Source organism: Ammospiza nelsoni, chromosome 10 (assembly GCF_027579445.1).
Source record: "Ammospiza nelsoni isolate bAmmNel1 chromosome 10, bAmmNel1.pri, whole genome shotgun sequence".
Taxonomy (NCBI): Eukaryota; Metazoa; Chordata; class Aves; order Passeriformes; family Passerellidae; genus Ammospiza; species Ammospiza nelsoni.
The window spans coordinates 11,025,344-11,053,167 of NC_080642.1; the positions used below are offsets into that span (position 1 = coordinate 11,025,344).

Below are 27,824 nucleotides of genomic sequence, written 5' to 3' on the forward strand. Positions count from 1 at the left end.
TTCCTTAGCACCACAGGCTTTGTGTCCAGCCATTTCTCTCTGCTGTCAGCCTGCCAAGATGTGATAAAAGTACCAATAAGGGCAGGTTGCTCACTGCCAGGACGGAAGAGACTCCAGGCCAACCTGAGAGGACAATGAGCTTTCCTGGGCAAGGGCACTCCTACACTAGGGGCTGCACTTAAAATCACTGGCCACATTCTCCTAGAGCAGGTGCTGGCCCAAATCTCTGCAGAATTTTATTCCACTCCTCAGACTCCCTAGACTCCCTGACACTGCCCTTGCAATCCGTTTCAGGAGCCCACTCCTCATCCATCAACAATTTCAGCCTCATCAAGGCTGTATCTGTGCCAGCGACAGAGCAAAACCAGCGCCACTTCTCTGGGACGAGGCGGCATCAGGATGTCCAGGGAGCCCTGGGAGGAAATTACCAGGAAGGAACCCCAGCACACCAGAGAGGAGAATGGGGAAACTTTACTTTCCCAGGGGGCAGGTGGCCCTGAGTGCTCAGGGGCTGCGGCAAGGCTGTGTCCGCCAGCCCGCTCCACCCAGAAAGTGTCCAGAACGTGTCCAAGGGCTCCGGGCCGGCTCTGAGGACTCCGGGCAGGCTCCAGAGGTTCCCGGCGAGCTACACGGGCTCCGGGCCGGCTCCGAGAGCTCCGGGCAGGCTCCAGAGGCTCCGGGCGAGCTCCACGGGCTCGGGGCCGGCTCCCGCCCCCGGCAGGACGGCTCCGGCCAGGAGAGGGAGCCGTGGCCCCGCGCACCCCGCCTCGCACCCCGCCTCCCCCGGCCCGAGCCGAGCCGGCAGCAGCGGAGGGACGGAGCTGAGCTGTGCCTGTGCCTGCTCCTGCCCCGGCCCCGCTGCCCCGCAGTGACCGCGGCGGGACCGCCCCGAGCGCGGCCGCGGGGAGAGCGGCGGGCGGGGCGGAGCGGAGCCGGGGGCGCGGATCGGCCACGACGGCGAGGAGGCAGAGGAGGAGGAAGAAGAGGAGGAAAAAGAAGAGGAGGAGGAAGAGGAGGAGAGCGCGGCGTGCCGGGCACAGCTGTGCGCTCCCCGCGCCCTCAGGTGAGCCGCGCTGCCCCGAGGGGGCGCGGGGGACGCCCGTGTTCCTGTAGGCGTGGGCAGGGACAAGGGACAAGGGACAAGAGACAAGGGAGCCTGTCCCGCCCCGCCCCGGCCGTGAACTTCCCCGCACGCGAAGGGAAAGTTTGTGTCGGAGGAGGCGGATTCCAGCCCCGGCGCGGGGGGAGCCGGGCGGCGGCGGCGCGCAGCCGGCAGCGGCCCCCGCTTCTCGGCTGGCACGGGCAGGGGAGAGGAAGGAAAGAAGAGGAAGCGCTCGGTAGAGCCCAAGAAGCAGCGCCCGGCGGCCACGGGCGAGGGAGGACAGGTGGGCACGGTGGCAGCGAGCGGGGATGGGGGCGCGGAGCGGGCGCGATGGGACCAGGGATGCGGGAGCGGAGCGGGCGCGATGGGGCCGGGAACCTCCCGGACCTCGGGGGACCCTGGGCGATCCCTCGGCGATGCCGCGGTGTGCGGGGACCGAGCCGAGCCGCGGGACCGCGGGTTTGTGTCCGCCGCTCCTGCGATGCCCCGGTCCCCGACATGCGGAGGGATTCGCTTCAGTTCGCTCCCCTGGGCCGTGGAGATGCCGTGGAGATGCCGAGGGGATCTGGGCATTGCTGGCTGGAGCGCTACACGCGCCGGGAAATGCAACTTTAATTTTTATCCGGATCGCAAATTCTTGAGCCTCTGATAGCTGCTCTCTGCTGTCAGACGGGTCTCTGAAATGGAAGTGGGGAGAGGAAGGGGTCAGGCTTAAGCCGTAGCCGGGAAATAAAGTGAAAGAGACATGTGCAAGAAAACAGACTGGAAGCGATTAGATGCTGGCAGCAAGATGGCCTTTGCTGTGTTTGTTGGGGGCAGCTGCCCCCTTATGTGAAGCACGTTTTCTTTTCTTTTTTTTTTTTTTTTTGGGGGGGGGGGGTGGGAGTGTATCTGGAGGCAAACTGGATGGTTTCCTAAAAAAGAAGGGGAAAAAGGAAACCATCAGTGCTTCACTATTTCAGGTGTCCCTTTTCTGTGCCAATGTCGCTCTCCCCTGTTATAGTGGCAGTGCTTGTTCCTCACTCTGGGCTGGTTTCTTGCAGTGTGCCTGCACAGTGCTTGGCACAACAGAATCCTGATCGTGGGGCCTTGGGATGTCACAGTAAACTGGATTATAAATGCCCTCTCACATGCACACTCTGTCTTTTCATCCTGACCTCTGCTTTGTGAATAGCTGGTTATAGCGCTTGGATAAAATTCTGGTTGGCTTTACAGATCTTTCTTTTCTTATAAAATGATGGATTTTGTTCCATGCATTCCATTTTTTGTCCTAGGCTTTTCACTTCTGGATTTGTGAGATTGCAGCAAGCTCCTTAAAAACACTTATCTCCTTCATAATTAAAAAGTATTATTTTCCTGACACTCCATTTTTAACTGTGCCCCTCTCGGGCAAGCAGAAGTGTCACCCAACACACGCTTCCAGGATTGTGAGGTGTTATTTATTAACTGCACTGTGGAGAGTCCATATCTCATAACTTAGAGGGTCATTTATAACAGGTTGCTTTTGGCAGCTCTGGAAGATTTACTTGCTGTCTTGTATTCCTTGCAGGAAAGGCATCCCTTGTTTTCATGGAGAGCATCACTCCAGCCCACAGGCTCTCGGGTGGGCAGGTTGGTGCTGGAAAGGCTCCTGCTTTCTGTCTCCACTGCCTGCCTGTGGTGAGCAGGAGAGGGCAGGCAGAGAGGATTAAACTCTAAAATACAGATATTCTTCCCTGGAAGTAGGCACGGTGTTGTTGCTGGGATCACCCTGTCTGGAGGAGCAGCATCCTAAGCATGTAGGATAATGGGGGATGTGGAGAGCAAGCCTGAGAGGACTTGGGGTGGTGGAAGCCTGCAGGGCACTGCAGTGACTGGAAATGTTTGTTGAGCTGGGAAGGTGGGAGCTGCTGCATGGAGCTGCAGGAAGGGGCTGTGGGGTGAGAGGCTGTGTTTCTGACTCCATGCCTCTGTGCAAGGCAGAGCTGCATCTAGACAGCCCTGGGATTGCTTTCCATGTCCCTGCTTCTAGCTTGAGTTCAAAGTGTCTGCATTGGATATGATGCTTGCTGATGTCTGTCCATGGCTCCCCAGAGTCCAGAAGGTCCTCTGATCCCTCCAGGGTGTGGAAGGAAAACTTGTGTGTGAACACTTCTGGGCTCTCCCTTTCCAGACTCTGTTGGTCTGTGCAGGTATTCTGCATCTGAGCATGAGCACTGCTCTGGGCTCCAGCAGCCTCATCCCCGGGGTCAGGTAGCACTACCCCAAAACACCTGGTACCACAAAGCACACACAGATAAGAGAGACTTAAGAGGAGTGGTGTAGCAGCCTGGATACTTGGAGGTGTGGGAAATGCCTCCCTGCTGGCCTCAGAGCTGTAATTTTTAGCTCTAAAATAAGCATTCAGGAAGAATGAGGCAGAAAGATTTTATCCTAGCCTTATTCCTTCAAGACCTGCATGAACCAGATGCCAGCTCTAGGGAGGAAGAATTATATTATTTATTCAGAATGAGAGTCCAAAATTTGAGTTTTTATTCCTCCTTCTCACTTCTGCTTGGATTTCTCTGTTGGTTATTTTGGCAGGCACATGATTCATATTTCTTTCCCCGTGTGTCCTGGGTCCCGTCTCTGGTCAAGTGTCCTCCCATTTCAGCAAGACTGACTTGGAAAAACTTGCCATAAAGCCCTTGTGACTGCTGGTGTGGGAGAGCCCCAGAGTGCAGGTTGGCCAGGTGGACACTTAGGAAGATTATATCAGCATGTGAATGCATTCATGTCTTTTTTTTCCCTTATCCTACAGTAATGGGGAGTGCTTTGGGAATAAAAATAGAAATAGGGAAAAGCCTATATAAGCTGAAATCTGTGAACAGCGCCACGTTATCTGGGAACTAAAACACGTTCTACAGTGCAGCTCTGCTCTCCTCCTCCTTCCCCTCTCTTTCTCTTGACACAGCTCATGGATTTCAGTGCCCCCATGAGCAGAGCCTGTGTGCTCTGTGCTGGTGGCAGCCCTGTGCCTGGAGCATCTCTGGCTGGGCACAGTGGGGCAGATGCAGAGGCAGAGCTGCCTCAGGTGTGCCATGCCCTTCTCCCGGCTGGCTCAGGTGTGCCATGCCCTTCTCCACACCCTGCAGGAGGCTGGGGGGCTCTGCCATCCAAGGTTTGTGGCTGCTTTGTTCTGCTCCACCACCAGCAAAACGTGCGCCTGAGGTTCCCTGCTAAACTGGAACAAAGCAGCCGCTTCTTTTGGGAGTATTTTAGGATTTGTCCCCCCCACAGCAGTGCTTTTGCCAGGCACAGGGCTAATCTGACGTTTCTCAGCCTCAGTGCTGGTCTGTGTGAGGCTTTTGCACGCGACTGAGCCAGATGATCTCAGAAAGAGGGCAAGGAGGGAACTGATTTGGGGAAATTGCTTCAGTGGTACCTGCCCTTTGGGGAATTTCAGTCTTGGTCACTGCGTTTACTGTGTTCAGCCTCAGAAGTTCCAATAAGACACATGCACAGAATATGATATTCATAATTTTGGAGTCTGATTTTACAGAAAATAAAATACAGGAAAACGAGTGTACAAGTGGGTGTGTTTTGTTACAGGGTTCTCTAAAAATAGTTGCTTGTGAAACAGTATTTTCACTACAAGTGAAGAATCGTGTCTTTAGTCAGTCCTTTGTTAACCTAACAACCCTCAGTTTCATCAAATGGGAATATATCCCCAGGAATTCCTCTGACAAAGGTTTCCCCTGAGTCTGGATGATTATCCAATTACAATTTAAAGAAAATTACAGCAAGGATAATTGGCTAAAGATAGAAGTATCTGAGAGCGTTAGGGAAAGAGAAGGAGAGAGTGAGAAAGTGAGAGCTTCACTTTCTCATATGAGTAAATGAGAATTATTTCAGTCCTTAACTTTTGCAGTGAGTGGATTCAAGGTCCCTGGTGTTTGGATCTCCCTCCCTCCTCTTCTCTTCCTCCCTCTACTCTGCCTTCTTATGTGTTGACTTGATATTTAGATGAAAAAGTTACATTGATTCTTATGGAATCTTTTTACATTTACATGTGTTAACAAAATGGGGCTGTTAAATTAAATGCTCTATTTGCAGCAGAGAATGAGACGTTTCCATGAATCCTGGGCTCACTCGGGGAAGTGGTAGGTGGCTCCTTCTCCTGGGAGCACTGGGAAGGTGCCAGAGAGCCATTAGCTTGGGAATCCCACTCAGAGCAGGGCCATGAGGAGCTCCCAGCCCTGGGTGCCCAGAGAAGGAGCCCCAGGGCTGTGCCTGGCGGGACCCTGCGTGCCCAGCGCTCCCATCCGTGTCCGTCACGGGCGCTGAGCTGTCGTGGCACGGTTCCCACCTGGTTCTGAAGCATTTAGGCTGCCTGCAAGGCCACTCGCTCTTTGTCATTGCTAACAGCTCGCTCAGGCCAGGCTGGGCAGGCTGGGCTGTTTAACCCTTGCAGCGCTGGCCGTGGCTCAGGGGCTCTCTGGGTGCAGGTGGCGCAGCCTGGCAGTGCCAGGTCAGAGCATGGCACTGGGCTCCCCAGGCAGCTCCCAGCGCTGCTTTGCTGAAACACAAAGCTACACCGTGAATCGTTCACTTACACCAGATACTTAAGGAGCCTCTTCAGCTTTACTCAGCCAAGGTGTTATCAGAATTAGAAGAGGGCTTTAAAAAAAAAAAGATTAGGTTTTAATACCTCTCTCTTTATCTGGGAAAGCTGCTGGGTTTGCTTTTGTTTGTTTGTTTTCCTCACAGTTTTCTTTAATCCCTTGCATTACTGAAATAAAAGTGTGGTGGAGTATCTTGCCTCTCTTAGGGCTGATGCTGTTTGTTTAGAGGGAGGAGAGATTTTTCCAGCGTTCTGAGGAAGATTCTTAGGTATTTGATCAATTTCTGTGTAAAGGCTGGCAACACTGTGACTTAAATGTTTATCCTTAGTGCTGACAGGATGTTGTGGAGTTGTTTAACTGTATATTTGTAACAATTATGCTGCTTGGCAAGAAAGACATGTTTTCTTCTCAGAGGGAATTTTTGTTGGTTTTCTTTTTTTGGCCTTTTTCTGCCTGTGAGTTGTGGTTATAGCTGCCTTTCTTTATCATTTTACTTTTTGTTGTAGATGTAAATAAAGAGCTAATTACAGTTAATCTCAGTGCAAAGGAATGAAATTTTAAAGCGTGAAAAATAACACCCATCTGTTGGATTTGCAGTAACATTTTGGGGTTTGCCTTCTACTTGGAAGGATGCCAAAACTTATCTTGCTCAATTTAAAGTTTTCTTTGCAATATTTAAACTGGATTTTTAATAATTTATAAAAACAAACAGAAAGGGAAATAGCTTTTCAAATTATGTTTGGTCATGTTCTTTATGTGGTGGCTGCTAAAATGTGAGCAGCTCTAACTGAAATGAGCCAAATTCTGTAGGAACAGGTTGAAGATCTGGAAAAGCGTCCATTTTTCATAATAATGCATTGTATTTCTCTGTTTCCTGCTTGCTGGGACTCAACTAACCAGCCCCAAAATTACTTGTTCCAAGGGACCTGTTCCTTAAGTAGCTACTATTTAAGATAGGCTCAGAACCCTGGTTTTTTGTGGTGGGTATGTGTTACTTTTAGCTCCATCAGCTCCACTGACTGTTGAGCTCAGGGAATTAATCTATACTTTGCACTCATATGTTATCTTTCATCTCAGCATCTCTGAGCACTTTAGAGATATTAAGATGCACTGCTGTGGTGTGAGATTGGGAGAGGCTGTTCTAAATATGGCTAGGGAAACAGAGGCACAGATTTCAGAAGCCTCTGCTAATGCACTCAGTTCAGGGGCCAGCCATTAATAAGTTCTCTAATGCCTGATTATCAGGGAGGCACTACAGTTTTTCATATACTGCATTTGGTGATTGATGCCTATATACAGATTTCATGTTTATTAGCCAGAAACTCATATTTCTACTCTAAACTAGAGACTGTTTTAAAATCTTCAACCTTAGAGACTTACAGGAGCCTAGTAAATGGCAGTGTAAGGAGTCCAAATTCCTAGTTATTTTTTCGCAGGTTAGTCCTGTTGCAAAAGGTAAAACCTCACCTCCCTCCCACCATAGTAACATCCAGAGCCCCACCTACATGAATTTATTTGCAATCTGTTGAGTCAAAGCTCTGAGATGTGTAAAAAATACTTAATTTGTCAGTGAGAGCCATGCAAATTCACTCTAATACAAATAATTGGATTTGTTCTGTTGAGAAATAGCCCCTCTCCCCTCAGGCACAGATACCTCCAGCCCTTGTTTTCAAGAAGGGATCTGGGTAGTGGGAGGAGGATGTTGCTGCCCAGCTGGCAAGCTGTGGAGGTCTTGAGGGCACCCAGCCTCTCTGAATGAACACAGATGTGCTGCTGGATCCCAAAATGTGTTACTGCAGCAAATTGTGCTGGTTGCATTTGATTTGAGCTGATGTGTTGGGGTGACTGAAGGACAGAGCTCAGACTCCACCAGAATAGCATCCCAATGGACTGGGATGGGATTTCCCCCATATCCATTCTCTTGAAGAAATAGCCCCAGTGCATTTACCTTTCTCCTCTTTCCTTGTCCTCTCTCATGTTGCTGTGTGGAATTTTGGGAGCCTGGTTAGCTCTGGATCCTTGGGAGGTTTCACACACACAGACTGCTGACCCCATGGAGAGACAGAAACGCTTTTCTCCAGGCTGGCTGTGTCTTCCTTTTCTCCCATTGCACAGGGGAGCTGTACCTTGCATTTCAGCCCTCTTGAATAGTCCAGGAGGGTCATGTTTCTCCCTTAGAAATGTTTTTTTCCCCCTTATCTGTCAGGTGCAGTGACTCTGTAGTTGCTGACATGAAGTGTCAAAGAGCAGAAGGGAAACTCAACCCAGCTGTGTTGGTTTTTGCATGGCCCTGTCTCCCTGTGCTGTTGGTGGGAAGGAGGGGAGGGGCTGGGGGGAAAAAAGTGTTTTAAGGGCTTTCTTTTACTTCTCATTATCCTCTTCTGGCTCTGCTAGTAATGAATCCACTTTGTACCTCTAGGCTGAGCCTGTTTTGCCCTTGGAGTGTTTTTTTTCCTGGTCCTTATCTAAACTCACGAACCCTTCATTAATTTCTCCTCCCCTCTGCCCAGCTGTGGCACAGGAGGGGAGGGTGCCTGGCACTGGGCCAGAGTCAAACCATGACACCACCTTCCCAAAGATGCTCAGAGATTGCTTCCTCTCAGTGCAAAGATGGGAGCCAGCCCAGGGCTGGGGTCAGCACAGGTTTGAGAATATGAAGGCATCTACTTCCTGGCATTGAGGGTGCTCAGAAATGAACATTTCAGAGGCTTTTCAGATTTTTGGCTCTTTGCAGCAGGACTTCAGTGCAGAGCAGCATTTCCTTGTGTCTCTGCACCTCGTAGCCTTTGGAAATGTCAGCAGTGCATGTATTGCCTTTTGTTTGTCATTCAGCTGGAGAAATGAATTCATTGCCCTTGTGAGATCAATCATATTCTCCCCAAATAATTAATATTGATGACAGTCACAGCATACTGCTGCCTGCAGCTCCATCTCAGCTTTCCCACTGTGTGGGTGCTGTGGGTCACAGAGCCAGACTTTTTCTCTCAGGAGGCTCCAGGACTTCAAGTTTCAGGGCTGTTCTTTGAAGGTTGAATTTCAAGATGCACTGATGTGGCCAGTGCAGGCAGAGCCTGAGCAAGTTCCCTGTGATGGTGCAGCCAAATATTTGCAGAGGGAAATGTTAGAGACATGGGGAGCAAAACACATCACAGGGGGGGAAGGATTGTCTCACCCTTGTTTCTCTTCTCCTCCTTTTTTCTGTGTGTACACAGCTTTTTCCAGTCCCCTTTGCAGAATGCAGCTATACAATGCTGGCCAGAAGGGGACAGGTATGCAATAGAAAGCTGCTCTGATAGTCACCAGGAGGACCACGTGGGTGGGTTGGGAATGTGGAGAGCTGGAAGGACCTCCAGAGAAATGCTTTTAAGTGAGGTGCTGACTTGGGGGAGGCTGGTAGCTCCTGGGCCTTCTATTTTTATATTGCTTTAAATTGATTGATGTGTAGAGCACCCTTGGAGCAGCCTATCTGAGCTGCAGGACAGGGATTGAAGCATCTTGATGTCTTATTCTTGTTTGCTTTTACTTGTAAGGTTAAATGGGATTAAATTAACATGATTAATATAAGTACCAGGTGTGGAAATGCTGTGTGGCCCAAACTTGAGAAAGAAAATCTCTTCTGACTGGCTTTTACCCTTGAATGTTTTGCTCATCCCAGGTTACCCAGAGTCACTTGAGGGAATCATTCCTCAGGGGGAGCTGGGCTTCCCCACTGGCAGCAGCACAGGCAAACCTGGTAGTGCTGGAGACATTGAGGAGTTTGTGGCACCACAGGAAAGCAGATTCCTGGGAAGGGAAGGGAGGGGAGAGACAATGATGTGCTCTGGAGCATGGTGGTGCTTGGAGGAATTTTGCCTGTTGTGTCCCTCTCTGGAGGAACAAAAGGGGAAGGATGTTGTCTGAATATGGAGCAGCCACCCTGGGAATCTGGTGCTCAAGCACTTAGTGGGAAGGAGATGAAGGAGCAGGTATGTAGCTGCCAGCAAGGGCTTGAGCTTAAAAAGCTCTTGGAGTGATTTTGGCACTGAGAGCCTGTTGCAGGTGGTGCTGAGCAGGGCTGGGTGCAGCCCCTGGTGTGACAGGGCAGATGGACAATGGGGCTGCAGGGCACTGGTTGGACCAGGCTGGGCTGGCCAGGAGACGCCTCCTGGGAAAGCTGCTCTGGGTTTGAGAGTCCTGGGCCTGTCCTGAAAAGGCATTCAGCCCATCTGAAAACCTGCTCAAGTCTGCATTGTGTTCTCTGGATTTGGAGACTCGTGCTGAGCTGGCTGGGGCTGCTGCTGTGCAATGTGATGCACAGTGTGGATGTGCTGCTGCGCCCACTGGGGCAGTGGAACACCCTCCCAGGGAGGGCAGTGGAGCTGCTTACATTGTAAAAGCATTACAAATGTCAGGAGGCAGAATGTATAAATTAAATCCTTGTTCTCAGATGTCTCCAAGTGTTCCATGAAGAATTGGAATTTTTCCACTGAGGGGGGATCTCACTTTGGATTCCTTGGGTCTTCTCAGGTCTTTGGGCCACACTGATTGCAGATTTCCTTTTTTCTGTGCAAAGATTGGTTTTTCTCAGTTTATTTTGTGGCAGCACAGTATTGTGTGTGTTTCTCAGAACTCTCCCTCCACTATAACATAGCTGTCCAAAATAGAAGCATTGTGTCTGTCTTCATGGAAGATCTCAGCTCTCTTTGAAGCACTGTTGGAAACTTTTCATTCCTTGGCTATTCACACATGAAAAATAGACTCTCTTAGCTGGATACCTTTTGCTTGAGCACAGAAGTGCTCTTGTAGCTCAGTGTTTGAACTGCTCAGTGGCCAGTGTGGATCCATTTGTAATCCATGCTGTTTGATTTTATAGCTGTGGCTCTGCTTGCCCCTTTCCAGCCCACTCCACAGATCTCTAGGCAATAGTCCCAGCTGCCTATTTGACTTGTCCAGGTGTGCATATTTTGTAGAGGTGACAGAGAGCTCGTTTATTTTGGATGTATGAAATGTAGTGTGCTCTGCCTGCTAAATTGGTGGCAGAGCATACTCAGTGGCACCCTGGACTCCAGCAGAGCAGTGTGCAAAATCTGTAGCATTTCTGCTTTTCCAGGTCCTGAGAGGACCCCAGGAGAACTGCAAAGGGAAGCATGGGATTACAAATTTCTTCAGGTACATTTTCAAGCCCCCCCCTCCACTTCTCTCCACATGCCTAGATTGCACTTCTTTCTTTTGTCAGGGTGAAAAAAACCTCTGAGTTCTCATTGTTAGCATTAAATCTGCTGAGCCAAAAGGATGCCAGGAGATGATGTTTAAGTGCCAATAGCAAATCACAAATTCCCTGCCTGGAAATCTCACCTCTATGTCCCAAACATTGGCACTGGCAAATCTTGCGCTACCAAGGAAGCTCCCAGGAATGACTCACTGTGAATGAAAGTCTCCACACTTTTCCCAAGCCTCTGAGCTTGAGGGGAGGCTGCTGCCAGCCCTGCCCTGGGGAGCCCTTGGTGCTCCTGGAAGGGCAGCCTTGCTTCTGCAATTTGTGCTGCTCTGCTGAAGGAGAAATAGCTTGGGATCACCTCCCACGGTGACTCTGGAGCATCAATGCTGAGCTTGTTCATCCCCATGTTGGGGATTCTGTAAAATGTCTTTATTAAAAAGCCATCAGGCTGCAGCCCTTGGCCTGGATGTGCAGGCAGGGAGCCAGGGAAGGGCCATGGTGGGTGACAGGCAAAGGGAGCCAGCTTGGATGCTTGGTGTCATGTCCTGAGCTGGCTGAGCCACTGGTTAAGAAGACTTAAAACCTGTTCCCAGGTTTTCTTGTTGTGTGTTTCATTTTGGTTTGCTATTTTTGTCCTTCAGGGTACTCAGTAGCTCTGGCTGTAAAGCTGTGTGCCAGTGGCCAGGTCTGACCAAGCAGGGCAGAAAATCCTTTGTGCTGGTGACAGGAGACACCTCTCACCAGGGCAGCTTTCCATCTGACCCCCACTAGTTTAATTCTTGTTCCCCTCTGCAAAGCAGGTGTATAATATCTGCCGTGATTCTAGCTGGTTAAAAGCTTTCAGGCTGCCCAAATTTCAGCATTTCCTGTGGTTCTGATGACATAAATGACTTTTGTAATAGAAAAATTTCAGAAAAAAATTCCTCTCAGCCTGCTGTGATGTCAGGCAGGCGATGCCTGGTGAGTGCAGCCACCCTGGCACAGGTGGGACTCCAGGTCCCTGCCTCAGGTGTGTCACCATTATATGTAGTGACTGGGTCACACCTCTGGCTCCTGTGACTGCAGGGCAGGCTTCAGCTCTGCTTGATCCCTGCTGAAATGTGCCTGGCTGTTTGGAAGCTGCTGCTGAGACAAATTGGGCTCCCTGCCCTCAGGAGAGATGTGAATATTTTATCCAAGGACAGCACTGGGCCCTCTGGTCACTGTGCTGTGTTTGAAGTGATGAGTGTGGCGTGGCATGCACGAGAGCAGCGAGAGTGCTGCCAGCTGCTCTGGGTGCTCCTCATCAAACTGCTCTGGATCCCTTCCTGGGAGCTGGCTGGGGATGAAAATTGCCATTAATGTGGTCGTTCCTCCTGGGCAGTAAAGGCTGGACTTCCAAAAGCTGTGCCCTGTCTTCCTGCCTGGGTGTCACAGTCTGTTCCTCTGGACGGCTGTCCCTGGCACTGACCAGTTCTGGGCAGGACACAGTGGCACCGTGGGCACCACAGCAAAGGGCAGTGCCAGGCAGTGCCCACGTGGCCTCTGGAGGAGATGCAGGCTCAGAGAGACACTGTGCAGGCTAAGTGGCACCAAGATGGTTCATGCTACAGTAATTCCTCCTTTTGTCTGACTTATTCCTGCACATACTGAAAAGCAAAAGTGTTTCCTAGGGGGCTGAAGGGCCTTTTCCCATTTTCCATTAGTGTTTTTGCTGTTACTTTTCTGCAGCTGCTTTTTCAGGCAACCCTTTGTCTGCCTTTTGGATTCTTTGAATTTATTTGAACTGTGCATCTATTTTTCCCCATAAGAAAACCCAGCAGACTCGTGGAGCAGCCTGCTGCAATGCTGCAGTGGGATGGTGCAGGGACCCAGGGCTTGTGGGCACCCTGTGAGTGGGAACAGAGAGCTGAGCCCCTTTCCTGAGCACCAGCTCTGCTCTGAGCCCATCAATCAATCTCCATCTCCAAGTCCTTGTGGCACAGAACCAAAGCATTTCCCAAGCTAGCCCACTCTGGATTTTGCCAGCCTTCCTGTGTCTTTGTCCCAATTTTGGGGGCTTTCAAATGCTTTTGAGTTGGGACAGAATTACAGAGAGAAAATACTATGCAAAATGTGCTTTGGCTGAAATTTTTTTATTTCCTCTTTCAGAAACTGCTTTATTTTATACTCCCTTTCAGTCAGAGCACTTAGTGGCAAGGTTCTGAAGGGCGCTTTTGTTCTGCAGGCCCTCGTGTGACTTCTCCATGAAAAGCAAAAAACCTATCAGCTCTCATAGAGGCTTCTGGTTAGGAGGGACAAAGGCATTTTTCCTGGAAAATGCAGCATTGTTCTGTAGAATTGGTACAGTGTCTTTGAGAATAAGTGTGCAGTAGTTACTCTGAGTGCAGTTCTCGTTGTTAATTACTTGACATCTGTCTTTGCTTTTATAATTGCTGGTAGAGTGTGTGGGCTTTGCAGAGACCATGCTGCTAAAGGCAGGAGGGATTGATGCCTTGCTGAGGTCTCTTTGGCAAGGGTGTTTTGTTAAAAGGTGTTTTAAATAAAAATATACATTTTTTTTTTTTTCTGACAGAAAGCCCACTTGTGACCAGTATAAAATGAAAAAAATCAGACTTTTCACCCCCTTTGATGTTAAGAGCATGAGACACTTCCATGATTGTGCTTCCCCCCACACCACTTTTCTTTGCTCCTCAGCAGACAGAAGGTGAAAGTTTAAAGAAAAAGGTGCTCCGGAAGGAAAAGGGAACAATTTCTGATTTGAAACAAAGTGAACATTTCAAGTGAAGTTCCTGAAAAAAAACTCTAGCAAGGGCTGTGATGGATCATTTCTCTAACCGCTCTATGAATTATTATTAAAATGTTAATTTATGGAGACATTAAGAGCACCTCAGAGTATATTGGTCTCGTGAGAAGTTCCTGGAGTGCTGAGGATGTATCAGAGCTCTCCAGCTGCCTCCTGGCTGCTCTGATTGCCTGCTTGCTAGCTGCAGTGTGATTTCTGAGCTGGTAAGCTCTCCTGCTCACTGATTTTATTCTCCTTTTACTTTTATTTGCACTGGGTGGATGCAGCTGGGAGGAGCCTTCTGCTGCAGCCTGGGTTTGCACTCCCTGGCCTCTGGCTCCTTTGGTGTTTGGTGCAGTTCTACAGGATTGCACAAGGAGTTCATCAGACACCGCTGGAATTGCATCACAGGCAGGAAAAATGGCAACATGCTCTGTCCTGTCACGAAACACCGGCAGGTTGCTGGGAAAGGTTGACAAAACTCTTCTGTTCCTGGCAAGACCAGGGTGGGTTGTGGTCCTGTGGTTCTTCGGGGCATTGCAAAACCCACCCCTCTCTGCAGCAGGATGCTCTTCTCCTGTGTCACCACAGGACTGCTGTGGAAAGACCTTTTTATTTGGGGGGATATCACAGGTTTGGGGCTGTTTGGGTTTTGGAGTATTTTTGAGTAATATGTGCCACAGGAATGGAGCTGGGCTGGGAAATTCTGGCATGGTCAGGGCATCCAGGAGGGTGTGATGGCTCCCCTTGACCAGCCCTTGACTCTGTGCCTGTCCCTTCCATGGTCCTTTGCATTTGTGTAGAGTGGGAGCAGCCAGGGCTGTGGTCAGCTGTGTCCCTTCTCTGTAATGGAGAAATTGCTGTAATCTGACAGGCTCTGTGTCTGTCTGTCTCCACTGATAAGATCTCTGGAAAGCCTGGAATGAACCAGAAGGAAATCACTCTGTCTGTAAGGCTCCTGATTTTATAGCTGGGTAGAGCAAGAAAAAAAGGATTTTCCTGCTAGTATGCAGAGCATGGAAATCTTGGATACCTTGCTCATGGGAACCTGGTGGCTCTGTGAGACAGTTGAAAGGAGCATGTTCCTGTGAGCACAGCTAATGGATGTAAATATTAGCTCACTGCAGAGTTCATGTATCACCCAGTGAAATGTAGTAGTTTATTTTGGCCTCAGGCCACGCAAATGGCCTTGCTCAATACAAGGGAAACTCATCCAAAGTCCGTGGTAGTTCCTGCTTGCTTCGGGGCTGAATTCAGTCTGATTTGTGCAAAACGCAGGAGGGAGTTGCTGGAAAATAAGGGTGAGTTAGGACATGCTGTGCATTTAGCCGATGACAAATGGAGAGGGAACCATGAGGGATCTGGATTATGGGAATGACTTCTTACACCCCCTTTCTTCAAGCATCTCAATTACCAAAAGTTCCTTAATTCCTACCAGGAGTGCAGCATGTTGGATCTCGCTGTCCAATCTGATGGCATAAAAATGTTTTATCTTTCTTCAGCATTTCCAAGGGGTGGGAGTACTTAACATTGTTTCTTCCCTATGGAGTCTTAAGTAACATTGGGAGCTGGTTGTAGGTGGCAATAGAGAGAGGTTTGATAAGCAGCTGGCATTTCAATTTGGAAGAAGTGGTAGGGGATGCTCAGCCCTCTCAGCTGGACCCCAGGGAAAAAAACCCCCTCACTTCCTTTCTTGCTTCTTGGCCATTTTTGAAAGCCTGATGGCTTCAGAGGCAGTGTGCAGCCCTTTCCATGGACTGTGCAGGGAAGAACAGGCATGCTTCAGATTTCTTTTGTCTCTTTGAGATGAGCCCAGCAGAGGGAAGGCATCGCACAAAGGCTTTTCAGATGTAAGCCCTGAAAAGGAAGGATTCAATATCCGCTGCTGGGCTTTGAGTAGTGCAGTTCACGTGTCCCGTTCTTGTTAATCTCTGCAATCTGTGCAATCTTAGGTGTTCTCTGCCTATGCTCAAAGCCCTTCTGTGTACTGCATATATTCTGGACAAGTTTTTGAGGGAGATGTTTAAGGGAGCTCTGTGGCTTCTCCCCCCGCACTTTTAGCACACCCTGATGGAGCAGGTTTCTCTGTCATCTCATGAGCACATTCCTGACAGTATCACCATGCTCATTACTGCATCTGCCTGGCAGAGCTGAGATGCTTTGATGAAGTTCAGCCTTTTAACCATCTCTTCTCCCTTTGTGATCTGACAGCACACAGGAATATCAAATGTGACCTTAACCCCTTTAATGAGAGCATCTAGTAGATGTCAGTTTTCATGACTACCAGCTTATAAATTGCATCCTGAAAAACCTAGAAACAGAGGGATATTTAATTCCAGTGAGTGAGCAGCTCTGAGAGCCGAATGCCAGATACTGGAGTGGGCAGCCAGTGAAACTCTGGCAGTGTACATTTATCTCAAATTACAGAAAATTGTGTTCTGTAGTGGGAATGGAAAAGTTTGGGATTGTTTTTTTGCTTATCACTGCTGCTTAGAAAGGGTAAGCCTTTGTTTAGATCCTTTCTGAAAAGTGTACAAACCTGGCGTTCGTTTACTCCTGAGTTCCAAGGAGGGTTTGACTGGGAAGGGCTGGTGAGGCCCTGTCTTGTCTCCACTGCCTGCAGGAGAGGCTGAAGCAGGCTGTGGCAGCTGGCCCCTTTGCAGGTCCCTGGCAGCACACCTTGCCAGCTGGGACTGCTCTGGTGTGGTGTCCTGTCAGTGTCAGACACACATTCAGTGCAGATGTGCTGCAGCCACTGCGAGCGCTCTCTGCACTTGTTCTTAGAGGTGACCAGAAGGAGGTCTTGGCAAAGCACCTTCTTTTGGGAGTCAGAGCTTGGGGTTTGTAGCCTGCAAACATCCATTTGACTCCTTGTGCTCCTGATACAGACTATTCTGGTGACTTGTCAATGAGCTGGGCTGTCCTCTTCAGAGCCATCATCTCCCAAGCTTGGCGAGCTGCCACAGGCAGAGTGAGGCTGCCATGAAGGTGCTGTTCTTGAGGAATCTTAATGAAATAAAAGAGGGGTGTGCTAGAGTTAAAGGGTCACAGGGTGAATGGGGGAATAAACACACAGAGTTTAAAAATGGCCTGCAGTGGTAAAACAGTGTCAGATAACCAGGTCTGTGTGCTTTGTCTCCCAGGATGAAGATGGTCAGTGTCCTGCTGGTTTTGCTCTGGCTGTCCATGGTCACCCTCGGCAGAGGCTCAGGTAAGGACATGGCATGTGATGGACCTGCCCACTTCTGTGCAGAGAAGAAAACTGTCTGCAATGAGTTTTGAGCATTTGCAGTGTTTCTGGATGAAATGGTTGTGTATAAAATACTTTAGTAAAATGCATGAACACAATGTTGGTTCTGGGGGGCTGTTGTACAATGGTCTGTGTAGAGATGACCAGTGTGGTATGAAGAGGTGCATGAGCAAATAGCAACAGCACCTCCACCTAAAAGTGCTTTCAAACTCCATCTGTGCCCTGTGTCAGTATCATTATTGCCCTTCTGTGAGGGGTGAATCCAGAGCTTGGCCCATGGAGCTGCCTTGTCCCTGAGCTGCAGGAAGGACCCAGGCTTGAACCTGAACTCTGCTATCCCTGGCTGGATCCGGAGAGGACTGAGATTCAGCTCTCCAATTCTGACTCATGCCTTAGCAATGCAAGGGGAGAGGGGAACTTCTAGAGTAAGAGGAGCTCTGATACCAGTCTCACTGAGTCACTTTCCTGACAGGAAGTATGTTGTCATGCTCGCAGCTCCTCTGGCACTCGTTCAGCCCAGCTCTTGTGAAGAGGCAGATTGTGCATGTCTCGGCTCCGGACTTCCTATTTGGGGGTGGAAGGAGACAGCATGATTTGCAGGAGGCAAGTGGAAAGGGGGAGGGAGGAAAGAACAGGAGCTGGTTTTATGGGGGGAAATGCTCAGAAATAAGGGCTGTACAGGGGTTTGACGAGTCCCCCCATGAACTCTTGTCCCTCTGCAATGCTGGCAAACAAGCAGTTGCAATGTACCCCGAGCAGATGAACAGCTCTTCTGTCATTCTCTCTTGGACCACACTGAATTATTGTGGGCCAGATTCACAACGTGCACTTCAGCAAGGTTCATCTCAGTGCAGTGTTCGTGGCACAGGCTGAAGCCTGGGAGGTTTTTCTCCTTGGGCTGCCCAAGGGCTGCAGGCACTCACAGTAGGGCTGTATTTTAGTGGGGCATGTCCCATCCTCGCTGACAGGGGAAACAGCAATGGAGAAAATATATGGCCTAGGTCTCCTCCAGTGAGCCCTAGGCAGTAGGAGTGTGTGGGGAAGGAGGGGCCCAGGGACATGGATCTCAGCTGCTGGCTGGGAAAATCCCTGCTTTGCTTGTGCTTCTGGACGAGCTGTTCTGCTCTCCACCAACGCAACATCCTCCTCCTGCTGAGGCAGCATTACAACACCCCACGTGCAGTCATCTTGGGATTTTGCAGAAATGAGAGGTAGGTGCAATTGAATCAGGATTGCCCAGGAAATGTTAGAGCAGCTCTGGAAGCTAACACAGTTGGCTAGGAAGAAGCTGATTTCAGAAATGAGCACCCTGGCATTTGGGTCACACAGGCTCGTGCCAGTTGATTTGGAAGAACCAGAACCCTCCATGCATTTCTGCAGGGCATTTAGTACTTTTTAAACATACCTCCTTTAGCAGAGATTTGTTGTACAGGGTGGCCAGAACCCTTGTAGAATGCTGCAAGAATGTGAGTCAAGTCTCAATACATGAGACACGTAGTCAGTTAAAATACACTTCTCCTGCAATTCCACCGCAGTGTGTGCATTTAATTTCCTGCAGGTCTGTGGGTGTCAGATGCACTCTTCAGTTCAAAGCTTCCTTTTTGTGCCATGGACTTCATAAACCGGTTTGGGCTGTCAGAATGTCCTTTGTTATTCACGATGGGCTTGGATGGCTGTTTGTACTTGGATGGAGGGGCAGCCGTCTGTGCAGCCCTCTGTTTCACTGCAGGGTTTCCTGGGACTGGCACCAAAAGGAGACTGGAGCTCGTTTCACCCTTGCAAAGTCATAAATACATAGCAGTACGGCAGAGTGGCCTTGTTCTGGAAATGTTACAGCATTTGGGCTTGCTTTTCCTTCTTGGAGCAGGGTATGTGGGTGGGGGGAGCAGAGCTGAGCTTATCTGGAGTGAATGCAGAAGGGCTGTGCACAGTCTGCAGCTGCCCTGGTGGTCACCTAACATCAAGCAGGGCCATGGAAATGGGCAGCTCTCACTGGGGAACCTGGTTCCTGGGACATTTAACATGTGTGACTTGGTTGGGATTTGTCATTTCAGCTGAGTCCTTTTCTGTGCTTTGAGCATTAAGTCATGTAATGCTGTATGGTTGGGACCAGCTCTCTCTCCAGCCCGGGCTGGACTGAGGAAGGCTGGAGGCAGGGACAGGAGTTGTCTCATGGTTTGCTGCCACTCTTCCTGCTCTGCCATCCTTCCCAGTGGAGCAGTCTGGTCAGCAATAATGACCTGGGTCTACCCAAGCCAGGGCTACCAGCTCTGCTGAGTCCCAGGTTCTGTGAGCTTACAGAGGGGGTGAGGAACCATCACTTGCTAAATTTCAGCTCCAAAATACCAGCATTGCTCTGGCTGCAAGTGGCCTTTCCATCCAGTTAAGCCACTATGGCTCTCAGTCTCTCTGGCAGTGTGTCAGAAAGCTTTAGCATTACTCTTCCCCCTGCTTCCTACTGGAGAAACAAACCCACAAACTTTATTTCCCCTCCAGATTTTGCTTGCAGCACTGTGGCTCTAAAGATCTGTTCTCTGGGCTCTGCTGTTTCTGCTGCGTATGGAGGCTGGTGCTGAAACAAAATCAGTCGCTGAAAGGGAGGTGCAAGCTGTTTGAGGGAAGAAATGTGATCTGAGTAGTGTAGAGTAAGAAATGCAGAGCCTGAGACCGAACTGGTGCCTGAGTCTTCTGTTTGCTCATGCTGAACATGTGGGCAAATCTTCTGCTCTTGACAATATCCTGACCAGCAGTGCATGGAGTGCACGAGTACATCACTCATCACCTTTGGGCCAGTGTTTACAGTGGTAGTCAAGGTCTCCCTGCCTAGCTAAGCCATCCTCAAGATGGAATTCATGTTGTAGGGTGCTTCATGAACCCAGATGTTCTGATAGCCAGGGAAGGATAACAAAAACCCATGGACCCAGGTCTGGTTGTACAATACTTTCTTTGGCACTACTGAAGTCATATAAATATACACTGGCTCACAAGAGATGAAAAACCAGTCAGACAAAGAACATAACAGCCACTATGAATACAGAATAAAGTTATCTTCTTGTTTCTGAATGAAGCTGCCAATGTTAGATACCAACTTATAACAAAATGTGGCTGTAATTGTGCTTCTTGTTCAATTTTTCCCTCTCTGCTAACCAGGCTGCTCTCTCGCCCTCCAAGAGCTTTTGTAGCATGAGGTCTGGGGAAATGACCATGGCTGGGAGTACTGTCTTAGGGGATCGCAAAAGCAGAAGACTATTGCTGCCAGGAGAGGAGGAGCCGCCTCATGCTGGTTATTTAATGGACCCATGTGGTGTGAGCAGGTACCTGCTGTGCATAAACAGCCCTTTGGTGGGGGGATCATCATGTGTGCATAGGAAATGCCTCTGTGGCTCCCTTGGGGGCTATCAGACAGGCTGTGTGGTAGGATGAGCCCAGGACTGGGCCAGAATGATACCCCAGCATGGCAGGCAGTGGCTGGAAGGCAGCCAGCAGTTTCTCTCCTGGGAGCTTTATTTCAGGCTTTGCTGTTATTTGCTGGATCGTGAACATGTCTGTTTACACTCCCCCATATCAAAGGCTTTCAGCTACTTTGGTTTTTGATGATTATTGATGTCATCAATGCTTTTGGGTTCAGGTGGTAGTTGGAGCAGTGGAGTTGTGGCTGCAGTGAGAAAGAAAGACAGATCTAGCTCCAGAGGTCAGAGCCACTGGCTGCACTGTCTCTCACGAGTGCTGAACTGCACTGTGGATCTCATGCTTAGCAGAGAGGCAGAACAGTTGCTTTTGGCCAGGGGAAATTTGCAGATTAATAAATTACTGTCTGTAAAACACTTTGAAGATGGAAAGCCCTGTGCAGCTCCTCAGGATTATTGCTATATGGCTCTTACTCTACTGATGGGGCTCCAGTCGCCTTATTTTCCTTATGATTTGTGACAGCCCCAGAAGCTGAGAAGCTTCTTTTAGTGTGTAAAGTCAAAAGAAAAACAGATTAAACTGCATTATTGTTTTCTAAAGAGACTAAATCCCTCCCCCACCATCATCTCCTGGGATTTCCTGACTTCCTCCTACTCTTCCAATCTCAGCTTCTTGCTGTCCTAATTTAGGACGTGATTTTATAACCATCCATACCCATCTGTGAGCTACTGTGGTTGTAGAAGTTTATGGCACTTGGGGGCATGAAGTCATTGACACTGAGAGTGTTGAAAGCTGCACAGCCCTGGAGTGGATGGAGATAAAACCCGTGGAGCAGAGCTGACCTGGGTGCAGACGTGTCCCCACAGCTGCCAGCCTCCCTCCACACCAGCCAGAGCTGTGCCCACTGAGCAGATAAAACCTCAGGTCTGCTTCTTGTCAGCTGAGGAAATGGGTTGTGAGGGGTGAGCTCTGTGCAGACATCATGGTGTGACCTATCTGCACTGAAGTGCAGGAGTGTGTGGAGGAAAGCAGCCCTTTCTGGGCGTGTTGCTGATACAGCACTGAACAGTCACCTTTGCCCCTGTGTGTGTATCAAATAGGGCATCAGGGAGCTGTCATGTCCCCCTGTCACAGCCACAGCGCTGTGCTCTCACTGTCAGAGCTTTTGTGGCACCCAGGTGACTCTGCTGGACTCTTGGTCCCTTTTAGTTCATTTTGCTGCCTACTGTGTTTGTTTGGTTCCCATCCTTGTCTGGGGACAGCTGCTGCAGCATCTCTGTAGTGCAGACATCCCTGTGGGATGGGCAGGGGACAATTGCTGACTGTATTTTAAAGCAGGCAGCAGAGCACCTGGCTGAGTGCAGGGACTGGGCTGCTTGGGTTTAGCTAAGCAAGCCTATTGGCAGAGCCACGAGTTCAGCCTGGACCTTGTCACGTCCCAGTGTGGTGTCCCAGGCACACAGGAGCCCCTGCCAGCTTAAGCACAGCTCAGCAGTGATGCTGATCAGATAAACCCCCTTTTCATGCAGCCTCTCCTACTTTGCAATGGGGTGTTCCATTTCCTGTACCTCTCCTCTTCCTTTGCTGTTCTGCTTTGCTTCATGCATAAATTTTCTCAATGAAGTGAGATGGAAAGTAGCTGTTTGCTCTTCTTATCCTTCAGGGAAGCAGTTCATGCCCCTACCTTTATCGTTTTGATCTCAAATTTAAAGAAAGCCTCCAGAAAAATATGTCAAGCTTGCTAGAGAAATCTGAATATAATTTTTTTTTTGTTTTTTCTCTTTGGCCTAGTTGCTGGGAGTAACCAAAATACTCTGCCACATGCAGTAAACAGCTTTGTGCACAGATAGAGAGTGAAGTCACAGAGCTCACTGTGGAGGAGTTCTAAGAGACACAAATAAGGACTACCCAGTGTTAGAGGCTGTGCTTGATGAGATAAGGCGATTCAGAGTCGGAAGCTCTGGGCTCCATTACAGAATCACAGGCTTTTTGGATGTCTTGCTTTGGCTGCTTCCCCTGAAGTCAACAGTTTATGCAGTCAGCTTGTTTTCTATGGCTTTGGCAGAGGCAGGTTTTCACACCTGTTCAAATTAGAAATTCAGGGTCTAAAGTTAATCAACTGCCATGTACAGGTGCTTTTCAAAACGGAGCCATTCTGCAACAGAAGGTCCTTTTCCTTCTTCTTTTCTGAGCTGTCCTACCTATTCAAATTATAAAAGCACTTAGGGGGAGAGAGGGACTCCATCCTAGTGTGCAGCATCTAGATGAGAGGCTTTGTGAGGGCATCACAGCTCAGTGGCAACACAGGATGAATATGATGGAACTTGGGAGAAGTGTAAAACCATGTCACCAATGCCATCACAGCAGAGCTACATGGATGGGGTTGGGCTGTGTAGGAGGTTTGTGCCAGGACCACTTCCACCTCCTTGCTCTACTGGAGAGGCTGTGGGAGGAAGGCAGTGGGGTTATGAGAGGCCTCTTTGGATGTGTTTCCACTGGAAGTGAGATTACAAATTTCTGCAGAGTTGGCACAGCCTCTAGGCTGAGCCTCCAAGGCAGCATTCAGCTACAAGCAGTTTTAGGTGTTCTGTGGCCACCGTCACTGCTGCAGAAGTAGTGAGAGCAAACAGTGAGAGCCAGCTGATCTTGGCTGGGCCTCACCCAGCTCCTGTGTCATTCCCACCCATCTCAGTGTGTTTTGGTTTGTGCCTCTTCTTCCAGTTAAGGGCAGAGCTTCTCATTTGTTTTTTGCTATGCTTCTATTCTTCTACCCTGTTGTATGGTCAGATGGGGTACTGCTGAGCAGAGAACACAGCCAGGGGTGGTCTCGTGCAGGGTGTAAAAGGAAGAATGCAGACACAGTGGGGAGAGTGGGTGCTCCTGGCACTGGCATAAATGGGAGATGCACCCACACATGGTGCTGGCCACAGCTGGCACCTCCTGTGCTCACAGCACGGCTTCTCCATTCAGCCTGGCTTCCTCCCCTTCCTTCTCACCGACTGAGCTTGAAAGATGGTGGTGAGGAAAATTTTTTTAAAGGTAGTAACGATTAATTCTTGCTTAACTGCTTTGTGTGATCAGCTTTTTCTGCCTTATTGATGCTGATCCGTGCATCATGGTAACAGGCTGGCCTTGCTGTGCCCCTGGGTACAGGCTGACTCATACCAGCTTTGCTTTAACGTAATGCAGCAGGGACAGATGAAGAAAGTAGGAAGCTGTTGAGATGTGACTTGGCAGCCCCAAAAAGCCAACTGTGTCATGGGTCAGGACAAAAGAAGTGTGGCCAGGAGGTCAAGGGAGGTGATTCTGCCCCTCTGTTCTGTTCTGGTGAGACCCCACCTGCAGTGCTGTGTTCAGCTCTGGGATCCCCAGCATCAGTTAGTTGGAGTGAGTCCAGAGGAGCGCATGAAGTTGATCTGAGAGCTGGAGCTCCTCTCCTATGGCTGCGAGAGTTGGGGCTGCTCAGCCTGGAAAAGAAATGGCTCTGAGGAGACCTTAGAACTCTTCCAGGACAGAAAGCTGCAGAAGGACTTCTCACAAGGGTGTCTAGTGATGGACAAGGGAGGATGACCTTAAACTTAGGGAGGGTAGGTTTAAATTTGATATTAGGAAGGAATTCTTTGCTGTGAGGGTGGTGAGACACTGGAAGAGGATGCCCAGAAAAGCTGTGGATGAGCTATCCCTGGAAGTGTTCAAGGCCAGGTTAAATGGGTCATTAAGAAATGTGGTCTAGAGGGTGATGGCCTGTGCACCCACAGCAAGGGTGTTGGAACTGGGTGATTTTTAAGGTTCCTTCCAACCAAATCATCCTTTGATAATGCAGCCCCATCTGATGCTGCAGCTGAAGTGGTGTGAGGAACAGGGATCATTAATCTGACAGCACTCACTGATGGCTTTGTGTCCTGCTGCCACTGCAGGGTCCATGTCTGCATGCACGGCAGGCCCCCTCAAGGCACATGAAATCAAGGTGGGCATCCTTATCCTCACCCTGCTGCCCTGCCTGCACTTTGTCTTCCAATTCTGGAGATGGGTGTTTGTGGCTGCATTTCTCTTCACAGAGAAAAGCAAGGCACAGCTTCCCAGGGATATTTCTGGAAATCGCAGCAAGGAACCTCAGAGAAAGAAAAAACAATTCTTATCTCAATTGCTGCTCCTCTTGTTCACAAGTGGGGAATGCATTGTAGATTATTTACCTGAAGGGAATTAGTAATTGGATTCTGGTGTAAGTGTTTTGATTCACTGACCAACTGAATCCAGGTGCGTGTGTTGGGACTGTCAGCTGACAGCCACAAGATTCTGGGCAGTCGAGTGCAGTTGAATGCTTGTGCAGATTCAGTTTAGATGTAGTGTAATGTAGATAATAGAATAATATACTGTATATATAATGTAATATATATAATAGAATAATATAGTATAAATAAAGTAATTAATTAGCTTTCTGATATCCATGGAGTCAGATGCATCATTTCTCCCCTTCATTGGGGATTGCCCTGCTTTTACTGTAGGTGTTTCCTTCCACCATGCAGCCTGTATGATCCTCACCCCTTTTCCTAAGCAGAGCTGTGCAAACAGGACCATTTCTTGCCTTTTCTCATTTTATCTGTCCCAGATAGGTGTTGTGGGTCATAGGCTCACCGTGCAATTCCACAGCATTCAGCAGTGAGAGGGGTCAAGGGAGCTGCAGTGCTCTTGATTGATACTGAGGACAGGGTGGCTTCTTTCAAAATCATTTTGCAGAGGCATTTCTAGGAAGGGGCATTTGTGGGATGGTGTATTTTTAGAGAATTTTACTGTGTCCCTCAGGTGTATGTGTAGTGCTCCATTCGCTGCAGCCTAGAAGAGAGGTGGAGTTGGATATAGCTCCATCTTCTCACTAGTTTCCATTTGTTAGGGGACCTCTGGAGTCACAGCATGAATGCTGATCCCAGATGATTTAATCAGGAGCTGCTCTTAACTCCAGCAGCTGTTTTGTGCAGGAAACATTTCAAGAGAGAAGAAACTCACTTCTGAGGCTTAGCCAGTGAAAACAAGTGTGAGTTGCTACAAATGGGCACACCACCATAGAAGTTAGTGCTGTTTCTCACAATTGGAACTGGATCCTTGCATCCTTTTTCTGCAGTGCTCCCTCAAATCACATTGTTGCTGGAATCAGGATATATCAATATGTGCATATATTTCTTTTCCTAGTGGGACTGCTTTATGCCAATGAAGGGTCAGTCATGCCATTTATTCAGGCTATCTCCAATTTAGACTGACACACAAGCAGTTGCATGCTGATGTTAGCAGCAAGTGGGCTTTGAATATCCAGTAGACCTTAAAATAGTGGAAAGAGCACAAAATGTCCTGGGGAGCTGTTGGATGCAAATAAAATTATAGCAATAACAATGTGAGTATCCCCTCTACTTGATGGATGTGTGGACATGCTGCCCCATCTGCTGGGCTCTGCTGCAGGAGTGCCACCACAGCAAAGGTTGCTGTTGTCACCGGGAGGAGAGCACTGTCACAGCTGAGGAGGAGGAGGCTCACAAAGGTGTGTGTGAGGGGCGCCCTGCAGTTCTCACACATTATATCAGGCAGAGCCCAGCTGTATTGGAAGTAAAACACCCCAAAATGTAGAAATAGCAGAGTAACTGTCAGCATGGCACAGCGGGGAGGGAAGCTGTGCAAAGCACCCCAATTTCTGTCCTCGGTGTTTTATGTGTTAAGGACATTTTGCTGCAGCCTGTGGTGCTCCTGCCATCCCTGCTCTCAGTGATGGGTCATGGCAGCACTTCCTGACCCTCGGGGTTTGCTGGGTGGCTTTGCCCTGCAGCCAGGAGGAGTCCTTGCCTTGGGAGGGAGGCACAGCCTGGGATCTCCCCCTGCACAGCTGCTCCTGTGCTCTGGGTGCAGCTGCTCATTGCCAGCTGTGTCTGGGGTTCAGCTCAGAGCTTGCAGCACCCCAGGGCAGGGCATGTGGGGAGCCTTAGCACCACCTGTTTGCTGTGACCCTGTCCCTGAAGCCAGGCCAGCTCTGAGACAAAACCTCCAGGTACAGCTCTTACAGCAAAACAATAACAGTCCCTTCTTCCCAAGCCAAGAAGGCAAGGCCTGGGCATTGTTTTAGAGAAATGCAGGAAGAAAAAAAAAAAGAAAATAGTTGTATTTATTTTCAATAACTCATTCAGGTTGAACGGGTAAGTAGTTTTACAGTGCTGATTTATGGGCTGTTGCAAAATGCAAGAGCTGCTCATGATTGCAAATTTCATTGATCTTGACTCCAAGAATTTCAGTACAGTAATGTTTTATATAGTTTCTTCTCTTCCCAGTCCTGCCATTTGAAGTAATAAGGGTGATTTGCCTTTATGCAGCCCAAGAGGAGACGCAAGTCAATGCTGGGAAGAGAACCTGGGCATCCTGATTTACAGAGCCAGGTCTGCTCCTTTCAGAGGGGAAGCCTTTCTTTACAGAAAAAAATGTCCTGTCTCCATGAGTAACAGTCCCTGCTATATCCTGCAGTCTCTGCAGGCTTATTTGTCTCATTGCCACTCTAAGGACACTTGACCATGCCTGGTTCATGGCCCCACCAGCATAAAGCAGCCTGCTGGTTCCAGTTTGCCCTGATCAGGATGTGATGGGTCATTATGCTCCTTCCTTCTCAGGGTGTGAGGCTTCCAACAGTGGTTTAGTCCTTGAAAAGGAGCCTCAACACACTCTGTGGTAGCAGCCATAGTGTGTGATACTTCTGAAGGATCTGTATGATTTCAGATGATGAACACTCTCCAGATATTTGGGGTTGGGGTTGCTCAGAACAAATGCTTGTGTTCTGGGTAGCTTCACCACCTTTTCCTAGCCCAAATCATTCTCTTCCTCCAGAGGCAGCACTCTGTCATATGGGTGTTTGGCATACTGCAGGAGGAGCAGTGCAGCTTGCATTTACATTTATGTGTAAACCCGCCAGAAAACATTTCTATTCTTACTGGCCCAGATTCCTCCTGCCCATGACTAACCATTGCTGAGCCACAGGAGTTAGTATCATTGCCTTTAAGTGCTGCAGGCCTGTCTTCTCAAAGGTTTATCTCTGCTTTTTTTAATTAAGTATCAATTTGGGGGCAGGCTACATCCCACTGTCTATTTAGGGAAGAATAAATGCCAGAAATCCTGCTTTGGGCCTGTGAAGTCAGTTCAGAAGAATTCAGAAGAATTTGGCTCAAAGAGCATATTGTGTTCTGTTTCTCCTCTCAGTCTGAGTTCTCCTAATATCTACAAATGGGAGAGGATTTGCAGCGTTGTCTCTGGTGAGCCTGTGTGTGATGTGCTGAGACACTGCTCCCAAGGACTGCTGCAGGCAGCACACCCCTCTCCTGTTTGACTCATTTTGGGCTCTCAGACGTCAGGCTGCCCTAGCAAATGCCTCCCAGCAGCTCCAAGAGAGGCACTGGGAAGTGTGCCACGCTGTGCTGTGCCTTGTCAGCGTGGGGAGCAGGAGGTGCAGTGACAGCAGCCTCCCCGTGTGTCTCAGTTGGCTCTGACAGCGCAGG

General features: G+C 49.2%; 1 protein-coding gene across 2 annotated transcripts in view; it reads left to right on the forward strand.

The window, feature by feature from the left end:
- Positions 1-879: 879 nt before the first annotated feature.
- IL1RAP (interleukin 1 receptor accessory protein) overlaps positions 880-27,824 on the forward strand; it is a 49,530-nt gene continuing 22,585 nt past the window's right edge. The window contains exons 1-2 of one of the 2 annotated variants that reach the window (XM_059479509.1): positions 880-1,385; positions 16,790-16,857. In XM_059479509.1, coding sequence (XP_059335492.1) covers positions 16,791-16,857 — 67 coding nt within the window. In that variant the 5' untranslated portion in view covers positions 880-1,385; position 16,790. The remainder of the gene's footprint in view (positions 1,386-16,789; positions 16,858-27,824) is intronic. The other variant, XM_059479508.1, reaches the window with a different exon arrangement.